The 18,252-nt window shown below is 36.8% G+C and overlaps 1 protein-coding gene across 3 annotated transcripts in view; it reads right to left on the bottom strand.

Moving 5' to 3' along the window:
• The window catches only part of RABGAP1L (RAB GTPase activating protein 1 like), a 726,923-nt gene that overhangs the window by 664,098 nt on the left and 44,573 nt on the right, over positions 1–18,252 (bottom strand). For all 3 annotated transcript variants that reach the window (XM_064370670.1, XM_064370668.1, XM_064370669.1), the window contains exons 2-3: positions 2,559–2,729; positions 663–855 (exon numbers count right to left, since the gene is read on the bottom strand). In XM_064370670.1, the coding sequence (XP_064226740.1) occupies positions 663–855; positions 2,559–2,696 (331 nt within the window). In that variant the 5' untranslated portion in view covers positions 2,697–2,729. The remainder of the gene's footprint in view (positions 1–662; positions 856–2,558; positions 2,730–18,252) is intronic.

Here is an 18,252-nt window from a genome sequence, read left to right as displayed (position 1 = left end):
TTTCTGCTGGTAGCTACTTTGGAACCAGCTAAGGAAGAAGGTAATATAGAGAAGATCAGAGCTGAGTAGTTTACCAAAAAAACACCATCAGAGCCTAGATCAAACTATACCTGTGGTGTTTAAGCCAGTTCAAGCTGGGAGTTGGTTTTGGTTTTATTTATTTATTTTTGCACCCAAAAACATCTTGACTTATAAGATACTATTCAAAGTACAAATCCTAATTATTCATAGATGTATTTATTATTTAATATACTGTTGGAATTGATATAGCTTACTTAGAATTTTGTATCAAATATAACTTTAAATAAGTGTAGTGAGACTGAGTAAAAAGGCACATGATATGAAAGACTATGTCCATTACACTATTCTGTGATGCCTAGGTATTTGCTCATTCGTTCAGTAAGTACCTGTTGAGGACCTGCCATGCATGAAGTACTAGGGGTAAAACGAGGACCCAGACATAGTCCTTGTTCCCAAAGAACATTAAGACCTGATTTTATAGGCAGAGATACAGGCAGAAACATAAGAACACCAAAGTGGAAACTCTCAACGAGAACTGAAAGCTTGAAAACAGCTAATAGTTTTTTCTGATTTTCATCTTAAAATTTTCACTATTACTTTATCCTAATTCTTTAATAGTTTCTAAGAATTCAGTACAGTACCTGTATTAGATGGATCCAAAATTAACTGAAGAGATGGCTTATTGGTTTGGCTGACTGGAATATCTCCAAACGAATGATCTGAAATCTCACTGGAACTTTGACAGTCAACAAGAAGACTGCTTTGCCTTTTCTCAGAATCTCTCAAAATCTCTTCCATGGCTTTTTCCAATTGTTCATCACCATTAGAAACTATCTACAGACAGAGCAAGACAATTCTGTTTTAATTCTATTACAGTTCTGAAGCTAAATTTTATGAAAATTTTTCATTTCTAAAAGAAATTAAAACAATCTAAATATTTAAATATGGTTACTAAATACTAAGAAGTTGTACAGTTATACCTAATTTCACATATATAATATATTAAAATCCTGATTATAAAACTAAATTAGAGGAAGATTATTAGTTTCACAAATGGATTCTTTATAAAACACTTAAGGCAGTTTCCAACTACATTTTATATAAGATCCTATTTACAGAGATGTATTTATCCTTTTTTCCCCCTTTCTTTTTTGAGACAGAGTCTCACTCTGTCACCCAGGCTGAAGTGCAGTGGCGCAATCTCGGCTCACTGCAACCTTCACCTCCTGGGTTCAAGCGATTCTTGTGCCTCAGTCTCTTGAGTAGCTGGGACTACAGGCGTGCACTACCACACCCAGCTAATTTTTGTATTTTTTACAGAGATAGGGTTTCACCATGTTGGCCAGGCTAGTCTTGAACTCCTTACCTCAAGCAATCCACCCACCTTGGCCTCCCAAAGTGCTAGGATAACAGGCATGAGCCACCACGCCCGACCCTTGTTTTTCCTTTTTAGGAACACATCCTAAAAATCAGATAAACTTACATTTATATGTCTAAAGGGAAAAACAGATAAATTTAAATAGACAGGCTCTATTATGAATAAATACCATTTAAAAGGTCACATTTCTTATCATAACATAACCATATTTCTGATTTCTTTACAAATTGTTTGCTAGCTCCCAAGATGAGTATTGCTAATTTCCTTACACTTAAGTTGACTCATAAGTTTTTCAAAGGCAGGTGAGACACAAAGCCTAAGCAAATAAATGATGTCTTAAACACAAGAATGCTAAAATACAGGTATCTAAAAATAAAGCCAATAATGATTTAAATAAAATTCCAAAACAATATATTCTCAACATAAGCATTTAGAAATCTCATTTTTAGAATATATTTTATTAGACTGATATACTAATACACCTTTTATCCCATAGTTAATACTAAATAAAAGTCATAAATAGTTCGTAGCACTTTTAACTAATTTTCCTATTCCTGTTTCTAGAGGACAGTTATACCGTTTTGAAGCCTATGCAACCGAGTTAGCTTGCTTCCTTTTCTTTGACTTTGAAACTGCAACGCAAAAGTGAAAAAGAAAAGGGATCATATCTAAATTCAAATGCTAAAAATATAAGATGTATGCTTTAAAAACATTTAGACAAGTTAACTTAAATCACACAACAGAACATTATAAGCTGATTTAAAATGTAAAAATCATAAAGAAAAAGTCTCTCAAATGAAAGCAAAACATTTAATTAACCTCTAAAACCCAGCAGTAAGAGAAACAAAAACATCCAGATAAAGTAATGTAGAACTTAACTATTATGTCTAATTCACCAATTATCCTTTCCCTTCTTTTTCCTCTTTCATTCTTCCCCCTAAAATTCCTAACTAAAAGGTAAATAACCAAAAGCAAGAACTTTTTAAAATACACAAACCAAATAATTAGGCTCTGGATAAATCAAAGACTTATTTTATTCTGAAGGTCAGCACTTGAGAAAAACCTTCAGATTTTACACATCTCCTGAGGTAAGTTTCAAATAGTTTGTTTTTTTTTTTACATTAAAAATTGTACCATATGTAGAAAAGAAAAAAAATACCTTCAGTTGAGGTTTTTCTTCATGTTTTGTAGAATTATCATCTGCATATTGAGGAACCAAAACAAATTCTTCACTGTTCATTGTAGCCACAGAATCAGATGATCCACTAACCTTCTGTAATGAAGCTCTGACCTCCATTTCAGTTCTTTAAACTTCTCTTCCCACATGCACCTGGAAACATTAAAGGGATTAAAAAAAAAAAGTACTGATTAAAAACATGAAGCTTTAAAAGTGGTTCATGTGAAGAAGAATCCTGCTGGCTAGATAATTATCTCAAAATTAGGGAGGCTACTTTCTTGGACTGAGCCACTTAATGGAAATGTACTCTCTCTTCATCCTGTTTCCAGACTAATAGAGCCATATTGTTACCTAAATACTTACACACACCAGTCCATATCTCAACCAAACAGATTTATCACTGGCTACTTGACACACTCTCTCTCATTTCTCTTAGAAATATTGTTTTATTTTCTTTTTAATAGAGGAAATAATTAAATGATACTACAAATACCTACAAATCCATGCACAGACACAAAACCATATTCACTGAGACTGCTTTATTAATTAAATCTAAATGCTTAAAAAAAAACTTATCTCAAGAATGAATATTGTACCTGCAAATATTTTTTCTAAGTAACTAAAGTTGACTAATACAGAATTCAACATCCTAAGACATATAGCTTCTCTTTCCTGACACATTATTACTTATTAACACCAAAAAGAAAAAGAAAAAAAGCTTCTATATTGCATTCATGTAGCAAATAATGTTTCAGAATTAAACACAGTGTAATTCTGTTTTCTGGATAGATCTCTACAGTATAGAAACAATACTCACTATCATATCCAGAAGTTCATGTTCTCAGATACTAAGTTAACTGAAGACCTGTATTATGTAACAGACACAACTCAGCCCTGAGGTTACATAAGTGAACAAGGCAGACAAGTAGCCTGCACTTCTGGGGCTTATATACTAGGGAGGAAACAAACAAGAAAGTGACAAATGGTGATTCCAAGTCACTCTAAAGGCTGTGCAAAAAATAAACACATTAATGTGACAAATAGTAGCTGTGGGAAGTATAGGGACAAATTAAGGTGGTAGGAAAAAACCCTCTGAGAGGAAAATATCTGAGCCTAAACCTGAAAGGCAAAAAAGAACCCTATTATTACACAATCTGCTCAGTGACCAAATGAGTAATGTGATAGAGGGGCAGGACAAGCAGGCTGAGGCTAAAGAACACAGGACCTTGTAAACCATAGTAAGTCTACTGATCCATGCCTAAAATCCTCCCAGTACCTTTTTCATTATAGCCTACAAATATAGGTGCAATATTCCATCTTGCCATTAGGTGACACTAACACCATTACTCTTGGCAATAAAAAGACTGATTCCAGCTTCAGGTTACATGTGTATCTTTTAAAAAGTTAAGTACTTTCCAAATTTATTAAAAAATCAAAATTTTCAAGACTATCAAAATAAATAACAAAGATACTCTTGAACCAGTGTAATTAGCTAGCCATCATTTATTTTTGTTATGCATGTTAATACCCTTTTTAAAACCTTTCAAGCAACATTCATCTGTCCTCTGAAGGTTTTTTCTCACTTTGTATATTATGTTTCTAAAACTGCAGAATTTGTTACAAGCCAGGTCTTTACTCTTCCAGAAGGCACTATTAATCCTTAACTGGCAATATACCACATATTCCAGATGTCTTTCTTTGGTCAGTCCTTCAAGCCCTTCTCAGGTTGCTGCTCCTCTACCTGATTTCTAAATGCTGGAAATTCCGAGTTCAGATCCTGACCCCTTTTCCCTTGTCATATATTGACTCTAAGTAATATCTCTCATTGTCATGGACTAAAATACCATCTACAGGTCTCCCAAATTTCTATTCCAACTCAAATGTCTTCTTTAAATTCCCACCCTGAAATCCAGCTCTCTACTTGATTTTTCCACGTGGAAGTCTTATCAGTATCTTAAATGAAATGTGACCAAAATGGAATTCCTCATGTCTCCTCCAAACTTGTTTCTAGTCCTGATTTAGTGTTTCAGTAAATAACACCACCATCTTCTACAGTTACTTGAACAAGAAACTTGGATATCATCCTTGATTCATCTCCACTTCTTCACACCTCACATCAGCAAGTCATGTCAGCCCCACGTCCAAAATAAGCCTCACATCTATCCATCTTTCTGTCTACTACTACTGCTACCACTCTACTACAAACAATGCTCTTATTTACAACAAAAGCCTCCTAACCCATCTTCTATTTCCAATCTTCTTCCCTCAATCTATGTGATTGTTCACAAAGCTGCCAAAGAAACTTTTTGGAAAATAAATTAGATTACATGAAAACTCAAGACCAAAACCTTTTCACTAAAATTTAAATAAAATTTAAACTGCTTCCCAATACTTACAAGGCCCAATACACCCTTGCCCCAACCATTTTCTCATTATAATTTCTTAATCACAGCAAGTTCCAAGACAAGCAAAAACCAAGAATAATCATTGCCGGCACATCTGACTTGAAAGAAAGATTAAAAGTGGTCCTTCAGTCAGAAAATTACATAGGTCAAAAATGTGGATCTGTGTAATAAAAGGAAGAGTAACAATGTATTGGATGATTATATCACATGGATAAAAAACATGACAGCAATGACAAAAAAAAGGAAGGGGGAGAGAGAGAGAGGAACTGTAAATACCCTGTTATAAGGTAACTGCAATACATGTACATGGGTTATATGCAGTATAAAATTATTTGAAAATTGATTTTTTTTACTCCTTTATTTTTAATTTTTGTGGCTATATGTGTATATATTAATATGTGAGGCTTTTTCTTTTTAAGATGGAGTCTCATTCTGTTACCAGGCTGGAGTGCAGTGGCGCAATCTCAGCTCAGTGCAACCTTCACCTCCTGGGTTCAAGTGATTCTCATGCCTCAGCCTCCTCAGCAGCTGGGACTACAGGCACACGCCACCATGCTCAGCAAATTTTTGTACTTTTAGTAGAGAAAGGGTTTTCACCATGTTGGTCAGGATAGTCTCAATCTCCTGACCTTATAATCCGCCCGCCTCGGCCTCCCAAAGTGCTGTGATTACAGGCATGAGCCACCACACCTGGCTGTGAGATACTTTTATACAGGCATGAAATACATAATAATCACATCAGGGTAAACGGAGTACCCATCATCTCAAGCATTTATCCTCTATATTACAAAAAATTCAACTATACTCTTAGTTATTTTTAAATGTCCAATTAAATTAATTTTGACTACATTCACCCTGTTGTGCTAGCAGATACTAGGTTTTAGTCATTCCTTCTCATTATTTCTTCATATCTATTAACCATCCTCATGTCCTCTACCCATTCCATCCTCCCTCTACCCTTCTCAGCTCTGGTAATCATTATTCTATCTATCTACATCAATTCAATCATTCTAATTTTTTAGCAACCAGAAATAAGTGAGAACATATGTACTCTGTCTTTCTGTGCCTGGCTTATTTCACTTAACATAATGACATCTGCTTTCATCCATGTAGCTGCAAAATGACAGGATCTCCTTCTTCTTTATGGCTGAATAGTACTCCATTGTATACGTATACCACATTTTCTTTACCTGTTCATTTGTTGATGGACACTTAGTTGCTTCCAAATCTTGGCTGCTGTGAGTAATGTTGCAATAAACATGGGAGTGCAGATATCTCTTCTTTGGAATATTAAAACATCACTTGTTTTAATATCCAAATCCTAACTAGCCGTAGGATTGCTGAATCATATGAAAGCTCAATTTTTAGATTTCTAAGGAACATCCAAACTGTTCTCCATAGTGGCTGTACTAATTTATATTCCTACCAACAGTGTACCAGGGTTTCCTTTTCTCAACATCCTTGCCAGCATTTGTTAATGCCTGACTTTTGAATAAAAGACATTTTACCTGGGTTGAGATGATATCTCATTATAGTTTTGATTTGCATTTCTCTGATGATTACTGTTGCTAAGCACTTTTTAATATGCCTGTGTGCCATTTGTATGTCTTCTTCTGAGAAAAGTCTATTCAAATCTATTGTCCATTTTTAAATTACAGTTTTATTTTATTTTATTTTTGGAGACAGAGTTTCACTCTTGTCACCCAGGCTGGAGTGCAGTGGCAAGATCTTGGCTCGCTACGACCTCCACCTCCTGCATTCAAGTGATTCTCCTGCCTCAGCCTCCTGAGTAGCTGGAATTACAGGCATGCACCACCACGCCCAGCTAATTTTTGTATTTTTAGTAGAGATGAGGTTTCACTGTGTTGGCCAGGTTGGTCTCAAACTCCTGACCTCAGATGATCCACCCACCTGAACCTCCCAAAGTGCTGGGATAATCACTGTCCCTGGTCTAAATTAGATTTTTAATTAGATTAAACTTTTTCCTACAGAGTTGTTTGAGCTCCTTATACATTCCGGTTACCAATCCCTTGTCAGATGGGTAATTCGCAAATATATTTTCCCATTTGGTGACAAATTTCCCATTTGTCTCTTCACTTTGTTGATTGTTTTCTTTGCTATGCTTTTTTAACTTGATGTGATACCATTTGTCCATTTTTGCTTTTTTTGCCCATGCTTTTAGATAATCACTCAAGAAATCTTTGCTCAGTCCAACGTCCTGGAGAGTTTCCTCAATAATTTCTCTTAGTAGCTTCAAAGTTTGAGGTCTCATATTTGAGTCTTCACTGTATTTTAATTTCATTTTTGTATATGATGAGATACAGGTGTCCAGTTTCATCCTTCTGTATATGGATATCCATTTTTCCCAGCACCATTTATTGAACAGATTGTCCTTTCCCCAGTGTATTATCTTAGCAGCTCAGTCAAAACTGAGTTCACTGTAGATGTACAGATTTATTTCTGGGTTCCCTCTTCTGTACCACTGACTATGCGTTTGCGGTCAGTATCGTTTTTTGCTGTTTTGGTTACTATAGCTATGTGGCATAATTTAAAAGTAATGTGAATGCTGCAGTTTTTTAGGATAGTTTTGGCTATTCTGGGTCTTTTGTGGTTTCATATAGGTTTTAGGACTGTTTTTTCTATTTCTGTGAAGAATATCATTGGTATTTGATACGGACTACATTTAATCTGTAGATTACTTTGGGTAGTATGAGCATTTTAGTAATATTGATTCTTCCAATCCATGAACATGGAATATCTTTCCAATTTTGTGTCCTCTCTGATTTCTTATATCAATGTTTTATGGTTTTCATTGTGGAGATCTTTCACTTCTTTGGTTTATTCCTGGTATTTTATCTTACTTGTAGCTACTGTAAATAGGATTACTTTCTTGGTTTCGATTTCATATTTTTCACTGTTGGCATATAGAAATGCTATTGATTTTTGTATGTTGATTTTATATCCTCCAACTTTAATAAATCTGTTTATCAGTTCTAATAATTTTTTGGTGGAGTCTCTGGGTTTTTCCAAATATAAGACCATATCCATCTGCAAACAAGGATAATCTGACATTTTCCATTCCAATTTGGATGCCTTTTATTGCTTTCTCTTGTCTGATTGCTCTAACTAGGATTTCCAGTATATGCTGAAAACAAAAGCAGTGAAAATATGCATCTTTGTTGTGTTCTCAGTCTCAGAGAAAAGGCTTTCAGCTTTTCCTCCTTCCGTATAATATTAGCTATGGGTCTGTCATATATGGCTTTTATTACATTGAAGTATGTTTCTTCCTTACCCAGTTTTTCAAGAGTTTTTATCATAAAGGGATGAATACTTTCAAATGCTTTTTTATCATCAACTGAAATCATCATATGGTTTTTGCCCTTCATTCTATTTATATGATATATATCACACCGACTGATATGTGTCCGCTGAACCATACGTGCATCCCTGGGATAAATCCTGCTGATCATAATGAATTTGATCTTTTAAATGTGTTCCTGTGTTTGGCTTGCTAACATTTTGTTGAGGATTTTTGCATCAATATTCACAAGAGATATTAGCCTACAGTTGTTTGTTTTTGATGTGTCTTTGGTTTGGGTATGAGGGTAATACTCGCCTTTTAGAATGACTTTAGAAGTATTCCCTTCTCCTCTATTTTTTAGAATAGTTTGAATAAATTTTTTTTTTTTTTGAGACAGAGTCTCACTCTGTTGCCCAGGCTGGAGTGCAGTGGCATGATCTCAGTTCACTGCAACTTCCAACTCCCAAGCCATTCTCCTGCCTCAGCCTCCAGAGTAGCTGGGATTACAGGCATGCACCACCACACCCGGTTAATTTTGGTACTTTTAGTAAAGACAGGGTTTCACCATATTGACCAGGCTGGTCTTGAACTCCTGACCTTAGGTGATCCACCTGCCTCAGCCTCCCAAAGTGCTGAGATTACAGGCATGAGCCACCATGCCCTCCTGGAATAGTTTGAACATATTCAATTAGTTCTCTAAATGTTTGGGAAAGTTCATCAGTGAAGCTATCAGGTCCCAGGCTTTTTTTTTCACTAGGACACTTTTTATTAATGCTTCAATCTCATTACTTATTATTGATCTGTTCAGGTTTTGGATTTCTTCATGGTTCAATCTGTATAGATTGTGTCTAGGAATTTAGCCATTTCTTCTAGGTTTACCAATTTATTGGCACATAGTTGCTCATAGTAACCACTAATGATCCTTTGAATTTCTGCAATATCAACTGTAATGTCTCCTTTTTCATCTCTGATTTTATTTATTTGGATCTCTCTTTTTCTCGTAGTCTGGCTACGGGTTTGTCAATTTTGATTAACTTTTCAAATAACCAGCCTTTAGTTTTGCTGATCTATTATATTGTTTTCTTCATGTCAAATTCATTTATTTCTGTAGGAGATCAGTCAGAGTGACAGAAGAAACTATAGAGAAAGGAACAGGCCTTCTGAAAGGTCAGAAGGATCTGCATAGCTTCAGGGGAGAGTAAGCTGAAGGCAGCTGTTCTCTGACCTTGAGGCAGAGGGCAAGGTGTAGGTACAAGGAAGTGTAGGGGAAATTATCATAAACAGGCTTGTTTACTTATGTTGACCAGGAACCAACCTTTGATCATCCCCCTTGCCGTGTGTGAGGTTCCCTGAAGGAGGAACAATAAATGTTAATTACTCGAAGCCTGCGTTTGCTCCAGGCTTTTGGCATTATGTCTACACTGAATAAAATCAAGCAGCTCCAGCTTATCCCGGCTGCTGCACCTTGGCCACAAGAGCTAAGCAATCCCCTAGGTGCTCTTACACTGCATACCTGTGTCTGAGTATTCCTTTCATCCATCGCTCAGCCAGGGTCTAGGGGACAGACCTGGCATATTTCTGCCCTGATCTTCATTATTTCTTCTACTAATTTTGGGTTTGGTTTGGTCTTGCTTTTCTAGTTCTTTAAGATGTATTGTTAGATTGCTTACTTGAAGTTTTTCTTCTTTTCTAATGTAGGCAGTTACAGTTATAAATTTCCTTCTTAGTACTTTTAGCTGTATCGTGTAAGTTTTGGTACCTTGTGTTACCATTATCATTTGTTTCAGTGAATTTTTCAATTTCCTCCTTAATTTCTTCATTGACACACTGGTCATTCAGGAGCATGTTGTTTAATTTCCATGTGTTTGTACAGTTTCTAAAATTTCTCTTGTTACTGATTTCTCTCATGTTGGTATAAAACCGCAATTACTTTTGCACCAACATAATGGTTTCATTCTGTTGTAGTCAGAGACAATGCTTGATATTATTTCATTTTTTTAAATGTTTTAAAACTTGTTTTGTGACCTAACATATGATCTGTCCTTGAGAATAATCCATGTACTGAGGAAAAAAATGTTTTCTTCAGCCATTGGATGAAATGTTCTATAAACATCTATGAGGTCCATTTGGTCTATAAGGCACATTAAGTCTGATTATTCTTTGTTGATTTTCTGACCGGAAGATCTGTTCAATGCTGAAAATGACGTGTTGACGTTTCCAGCTATTATTGTATTTGGGTCTATCCCTCTCTTTAGCTCTAATAATATCTGCTTTATATACATCTAGGTGCTCCAGGGTTAGGTGCATATATATGTACAAACATTATATCCTCTTGCTGAACTGACCTTTTAATCATTATATAGTAATCTTCTTTGTCTCTTCTAATGGTTTTTGTCTTAAAGTCTAATTTGTCTGATAGAAGTATAGCTATTCCTGCTCCTTTTTGGTTTCCATTGGCATGGAATATCTTTTTCCATCCTTTTATTTTCAGTCTATGTGTGTCTTTACAGGTAAAGCATGTTTCATGTAGGCAACATTCAGCCACTACTCTATGTCTTTTCATTGGAGAGTTTAGTTCATTTACATTCACTGTTATTGCTGATAAGTAAGGACTTACTCCTGCAACTTTGTTACTTTTTTCTGGTTGTTTTGTGGTATTTGCTTCCTTTTTTCCTTTCTGTCATCCTTCTAGTCAAGGTGATTTTCTATGATGGTATGATTTAATTTCTTGCTTTTAATTTTTTGCATACTTATTGTATATTTTTAGATTTGAGGTTACTAGGAGGCTTGCAAATACTATCTTGTAACCCATTATTTTAAGCTGATAACAACACGTTGCATAAGCAAGCAAACAAGCAAGAAGAAAACAAATAAAAACCCTAACTTCATCTCTGCTTAACCTTTTCTTGCTTCTATTTATATCTTTTCGGATTATCTATGTCTTGAAAAGTTGTTGTAGTTATTTTTTATTGATTCATCATTTAGTCTTTCTACAAAGGATAAGAGTATTTTACATACCACAGTTACTGTTATCACACTGTTTTTTTCTGTGGACTTACTGTTACCAGTGAGTTTTGTACCTTCAGATACTTTCTTATTGCTCATTAACATCCTTTTCTTTAGCATTTCTTGTAGGACAGGTCTGGTGTTCATGAAATCCCTCTTTTCCTTGTCTGAGAAAGTCTTCATTTCTTCTTCATATTTAAAGGATATTTTCACCAAATATACTACTCTAGGGTAAAAGCTTTTTCCTTTGGCACTTTAAACATGTCCTGCCACTCTATTTGGGCATATAAGGTTCCAAGTGAAAAGTCTGCTGCCAGACATATTGGAGCTCCATTATAGGTTATTTGTTTCTTCTCTCTTGCTGCTTTTAGGATCCTTACTTTATCCTTGACCTTTGGATAAATCTGAAAATCAGAATATAAAATCTGACAAAAGATTTTTATGTTTCTTCAGGTGCAAAAAATAATGGAAAATATAGGTATAAACATTTTCATTTTCAGGGCATTTTAAAGGTATATGAAAATAAGGAACAGAAATTTATCAGCATTATAGAAAATCTGATATATATGTGTGTTTTGTTTCTTCTATCCATCCCCTTCTGAACTCAAAGGAGCTCAATAAATATTTAGATTAAATTAAATCACTTAAAGATAAACTTCTCCCCTACACCTACAGCAATTCTACCAAGTTAAATAGCTTATAATTCTTACTCTAATGCCACGTCATTTTTGCTAAATGAGCAATAATGATATCTAAATTAATACCTCTCTTGGATAATTAAAACTACAATTTTCACATATACAAGAAACAGTACAACAATATTCAGCAATGTCTAACTGAAAGCTATTTTATTCCCAAAATTACTGAACATATTCGAAAGTATGCATAGTGCACGTGATCTAATTTCCTTCAGTGCCAAATGTGGTTAGCCTCCTTCTTGCTTTTAGATCACATGTTTGTGCCTACTCATTTTAAAGTGGCTCCTGAGCTAAAATAGAAACCTAAAAATATAAGGGTGAGCCAAAATTGGATAGGCTGGCAAGACTACTAGGCATGAGAATTAGAATGACTGTATGAGATCCATTACAAAAATAGAAAGGGAACTATTCTTAACTTATATGAAAAAAAATGGACAAAACTTTATAGAACAATATTTGCCAACCAAAATTCTTCTGTTCTTCAAAAAACTGAAACAATCCAGGAAAAAAATACCATGACTTTTGTTTGCTAAATAGTCTATCCACTATTCTAGTTCCCAGGCAAGAGCCAAACCAATATGTATGCATGTACACAAGTATGTCTCTAGCTCTGAAAAGGGGACAAAAGAACTTTATTAATTCACATTACTTCAGTGGATACCTATTTTGATCTGTCCAACAATAATTCCCAAACATCTTATCTGAAAATAAGCCTTCTCTCTACTTAAACCACATAGCTTTTATAAAAATGTCAACCCCCGGCTGGGTGTGGTGGCTCATGCCTGTAATCCCAGCACTTTGGGAGGCCAAGGCAGGCAGATCACGAGGTCAGGAGATCGAGACCATCCTGGCCAACACGGTGAAACCCCATCTCTACTAAAAATACAAAAAAATTAGCCAGGCATGGTGGCATGTGCCTGTAATCCCAGCTACTCGAGAGGCTGAGGTAGGAGAATCGCTTGAACCTGGGAGGCGGAGGTTGCAGTGAGCTGAGATTGTGCTATTGCACTCCAGCCTGGGCAACAAGAGCGAAACCCCATCTGAAAAAAAAAAAAAACAGGCAACCTTGCAGCCAAATAGATAAATCTAAGCTAGATCAATTAATCCAGTTCCTAAAATTTTTAGACTAGTGACCAGCCATGTTTTTCTTCAATGAAGAATGACAGTGTGCAGTGACAGAGAAAAGTAAACCCCAGACAGAGACAAGTAAAAGAGTCTTAATCAACTCATATCCCTCTGAGTCATTCCTGAGGCCTAGCTCCAATTGTTCCCATTCTTGTCTTAATAAATCTGCCATTCTTTTAATTCCATAAAATATTCCTTTCAACAAATTCTTTTTGCATAAATTAGTTTAAATTGGGTTTCTAGAATTAGAGAAGCAAGAAGAAATCAACCCCAAAGCTACCAGAAGACAACAAGTAATCAAAATCAGAGCTGAACTGAAATAAATGGAAACAAGAAAAACAATCAAAAGATCAATGAGTGGCTCACGCCTGTAATCCTAGCACTTTGGGAGGCCGAGGCTGGTGGATCACGAGGTCAAGAGATCGAGACCACCCTGGTCAACATGGTGAAACCCCGTCTCCACTAAAAATACAAAAAATTAGCTGGGCACAGTGGTGCGTGCCTGTAATCCCAGCTACTCAGGAGGCTGAGGCAGGAGAATTGCCTGAACCCAGGAGGCGGAGGTTGCGGTGAGCTGAGATCGCACCATTGCACTCCAGCCTGGGTAACAAGAGCGAAACTCCGTCTTAAAAAAAAAAAAAAAAAAAGATCAATGAATACAGGAATTGGTTTTTTTAAAACATTAAAAAGGCCACTAGCTAGACTAATAAAGAAGAAAAGAGAGAACGCAATTAGAAATAGCAAAGGGAATGTTACCACTGACCCCACAGAAATAAAAAATAACCATCAGAAACTACTATAAATACCTGTATGCACACAAACTAGAAAACCTAGAAGAGATGGATAAATTATTGGACACATATGTCCTCCCAAGACTGAACCAAGAAGAAATGGATTCCCCACAGAGACCAATAACAAGCTCCAAAACTGAATCAGTAATAAAAAGTCTACCAACAACAACAAAAAAATCCCAGGACCTGATGGATTCACAGTTGAATTCTACCGTATCTACAGAGAAGAGCTAGTACCATTCCTCCAGAAACTATTCCAAAAAATTGAGGAGGAGGGACTCCTCCCCAACTCATTCTATGAGGCCAGCATCATCCTGATAGAGACACAACAGTAAAAGAAAACTTCAGGCCAATATCCTTGATGAACATCAATGAAAAAATCCTCAACAAAATACTTGCAAACCAAATCCAGCAACACATCAAAAAGCTAATCCACCACAATCAAGCAGGCTTCATCTCCAGGATGCAAAGTTGGTTCAACATAAGCAAATTAGTAAATGTGAACTCATCACATAAACAGAACTAAAGACAAAAACAAATGAGTATCTCAATAGACGCAAAAAACGATTTTATTAGTCTATTCTCACATTGCCATAAAGAACAACCTGAGACTGGGTAATTTATAAAGAAAGGTGGTTTCACTCACTCACAGTTCCACAGGCTATACAGGAAGCATGGCTAGGAGGCCTCAGAAAACTTACAATCATGGCAGAAGGCGAAAAGGAAGCAAGCACATCTTACCATGGAGTAGCAGGAGAAAAAGAGAGTGAAGGGAGAAGTGCTACCCTTCCAGGTCTCGTGATCTTGTGAGAGCTCACTACCATGAGACTAGCAAGGGAGAAATCCACCCCCATAATCAAATCACCTCCCACCAGGTCCCTCCCTCAACACTAGGGATTACAATTCAATATAAGATTTGGATGGGGACACAGAGCTACCATATCAAGGCTTCTGGTAAAATTCAACACTGTTTCATATTATAAACTCTCAATAAGCTACGGACTAAAGGAATATACCTCAAGATAATAAGCCATCTATGACAAACCCACAGCCAACATTATACTGAGCAGTCAAAAGCCAGAAGCATTGCCTGTAAAAACTGGCACAAGATAAGGAGGCTCTCTCTCATCACTCCTATTAAAAATAGTACTGGAAGTCCTAGCTAGAGCAATCAAGCAAGAGAAAGAAACAAAGAACATCCAAACAGGAAGAGAGGAAGTCAAACTATCTCTGTTTGCAGACAACATGATTCTATATCTAGAAAGCCCCAGTCTCAGCCCAAAGGCTCCTTCAGCTGATAACTTAACGTCAGCAAAGTTTCAGGATACAAAGTTAATGCACAGGCCAGGCACAGTGTCTCACACCTATAATCCCAGCACTTTGGGAGGCTGAGGTGGGCAGATCACTTAAGGTCAGGAGTTTGAGACCAGCCTGGCCAACATAGTGAAACCCTGTCTTTACTAAAAATACAAAAATTAGCTGGACATGGTGGCATATGCCTGAAATCCAAGCTATTTGGGAGGCTGAGACACAAGAACCACTTGAACCTGGGAGGTTGAGGTTGCAGTGAGCCAAGATCATGCCACTGCACTCCAGTCTGGGCAACAGAGAGATACTCTTAAAAAATTAAATAAAAAAAATCAATGTACAAAAATCACCAGCATGCCTATACAACAACAACAGCTAAGCCAAGAGCCAAATCAGAAAAGTAATCCCATTCAAAACTGCCACAAAAAGGACAAAATATCTAGGAATACAGCTAACCAGGAGGTAAAACATCTCTACACTGAGAATTACAAAACATTGCTCAAGGAAATCAGAGACAACCCAAATGGAAAAACATCCCATTCTCATGGATAGAATGTCATTAAAATGGCCATAACGCCTAAAGCAATTTACAGATTCAATGCTATTCCTATCAAACAACAATTTAAAAACTATTTTAAAACTCATATGAAACCAAAAAAAGGACCCAAACAGCCAGGGAAATCCTAAGCAAAAAGAACAAAGCTGGAGGTACCATATTACCCAACTTCAAACTATACTACAGGGCTACAGTAACCAAAACAGCATGATACTGGTATAAAAACAGGCACATAGACCAATGGAACAGAATAGACAGCCCAGAAATAAGGCCACACACCTACGACCATCTGATCTTTGACAAAGCTGACAAAAACAAGCAATGAGGAAGACTCCCTATTCAATAAATGGTGCTGGGGTAACTGGCTATTGATATGCGTAACACTGAAGTTGGACCCCTTCCTTACATCAAATACAAAAATTAACTCAAGATGGATTAAAGCCTTAAATGTAAAACCCAAAACTATAAAAATTCTGGAAGACAACCTAGGAAATACCATCCTGGACACAGGAACAGCCAATGATTTCATGACAAAGACATCAAAGCAATCACAATAAAGGAAAAAAAAAAAAGGACAAGTGGGATCTAATTAAACTCAAGAGCTTCTTGCACAGCAAAAGAAACTCTCAATAAACAATCTACAGAATGGGAGAAAATATTTGCAAAGTATGCATCTGACAAAGGCTATTATCCAGCATCTATAAAGAACTTTAACAAATTTACAAGAGAAAAACAAACATTAATCTCATTAAAAAGTGAGCACAGAGAGCCAGGCAGGGTGGCTCATGCCTGTAATCCCAGCATTTTGGGAGGCTAAGGCGGACGGATCATGAGGTCAGGAGATCAAGACCATCCTGGCTAACACAGTGAAACCCCGTCTCTACTAAAAATACAAAAAACTAGCTGGGTGTGGTGGCACACGCCTGTGGTCCCAGCTACTCGGGAGGCTAAGGTAGAAGAATCGCTTGGACCCAGGAGGCGTAGGTTGCAGTGAGCGGAGATTGTGCACTCCAGCCTGGATGACAGAGTGAGACTTCGTCTCAGAAAAAAGAAAAGTGAGCAAAGGACATGAATACACAGTTTTCAAAAGAAGACATACCCATGGCCAACAACCACACAAAGAAAAGTTCAATATCACTGATAATTATAGAAATGCAAATTAAAACCACAAGATACTATCTCATACCAGTCAGAAGACTATTATTAAAAAGCCAAAGAGTAACAGATACTGACAAGGTTGCAAGACAAAAGAAAACCCTTATACACTGTCAGTGGGAGTGTCAATTAGTTCAACCATTGCAGAAAGCAGTGTGGAGAGTCCTCAAAGAGCTGAAAACAGAAGTATCATTCAACTCAGCAATCCTTTTACTGGGTATATACCCAAAGGAATATAAATCATTCTAACATAAAGACAAATGCATGCGAATGTTCACTGCAGCACTATTCATATCAGCAAAGACATGGAATCAACCTAAATGCCCATCAATGACAAACTGAATAAAGAAAATGTGGTACATATACACCATGGAATACTATGCAGCCACCAAAAAGAATGACATCATGTCTTTTCAGAACATAAATGGAGTCATAATCCTTAACAAACTAACACAGGAACAGAAAAGCAAATACCATATTTTCTCACTTATAAGTGGAAGCTAAATGATGAGAATTCATGGGCACAAAGAGGGGAATAGCAGACACTGGGGTCTAGTTGAGGGTGGAAGGTGGGAAGAGGAAGAGGAGCAGAATAAATAAGCGTTGGGTACTAAGCTTAGTACCTGTGTAAAGTAATAATCTGTACAACAAACCTCTATGACATGAGTTTACCTATATAATAATCCTGCACATGTACCTCTGAACCTAAAATAAAAGTTAAAAGAAAAAAAACCTTCCGTTTTTTCCAACCCAATGTGTCCATGGAAAACGTGTATCATCTCTATGAACACACTGGTTTCTTTATCTGAAAAAAAAGTGGTTTGGCTAGTTTATCACCAAGATCTTTGAGCTCTAAAAGTTCTACATATCAATTATTAATTTTCAGAATATATCTGTATGTGAAGAAATATAAAATGGGAGATAGGATCCAAGATGGCCAAATAGGAACCGCTCTGGAGTGCAGTTCCCAGCAAGAACGCAGAGGGTGAGTGATCACTGCATTTCCAAACAAGTTTTTACTGCCCGCAGACCAGGAGATTCCTGGGCGGAAAAGTGCCACGAGTCTCCAGCACAGCTGTTTCAGCCAGCACAGCAGGTCTCCACACACAAAAACTCACACCAATCTGGGTGGCTATTTCAACTGGTGCCTGGAATGCCTGGGAGACAGGGTTACCCATTCAACTGAAAAAAAAGGCGGCTGAAACGGAGTCAGGTGATCTGGCTTGGCAGGTCCCAACCCCGCAAAGACCAGCAATCTGAAATGCTCTGGATTGAGAGTTTCACAGCAAGCGCAGCTGGACCCGGGATGGTCCAGCTCTGTGGAGGGAAGG

The sequence above is a fragment of the Aotus nancymaae genome, unplaced genomic scaffold, assembly GCF_030222135.1.
Source record: "Aotus nancymaae isolate 86718 unplaced genomic scaffold, 86718_ANA_hifiasm-v0.15.2.pri h1tg000108l, whole genome shotgun sequence".
NCBI lineage: Eukaryota > Metazoa > Chordata > Mammalia > Primates > Aotidae > Aotus > Aotus nancymaae.
The sequence above is the reverse complement of the archived record's forward strand: the minus strand, read 5'-3'. Positions and strand labels throughout refer to the sequence as shown.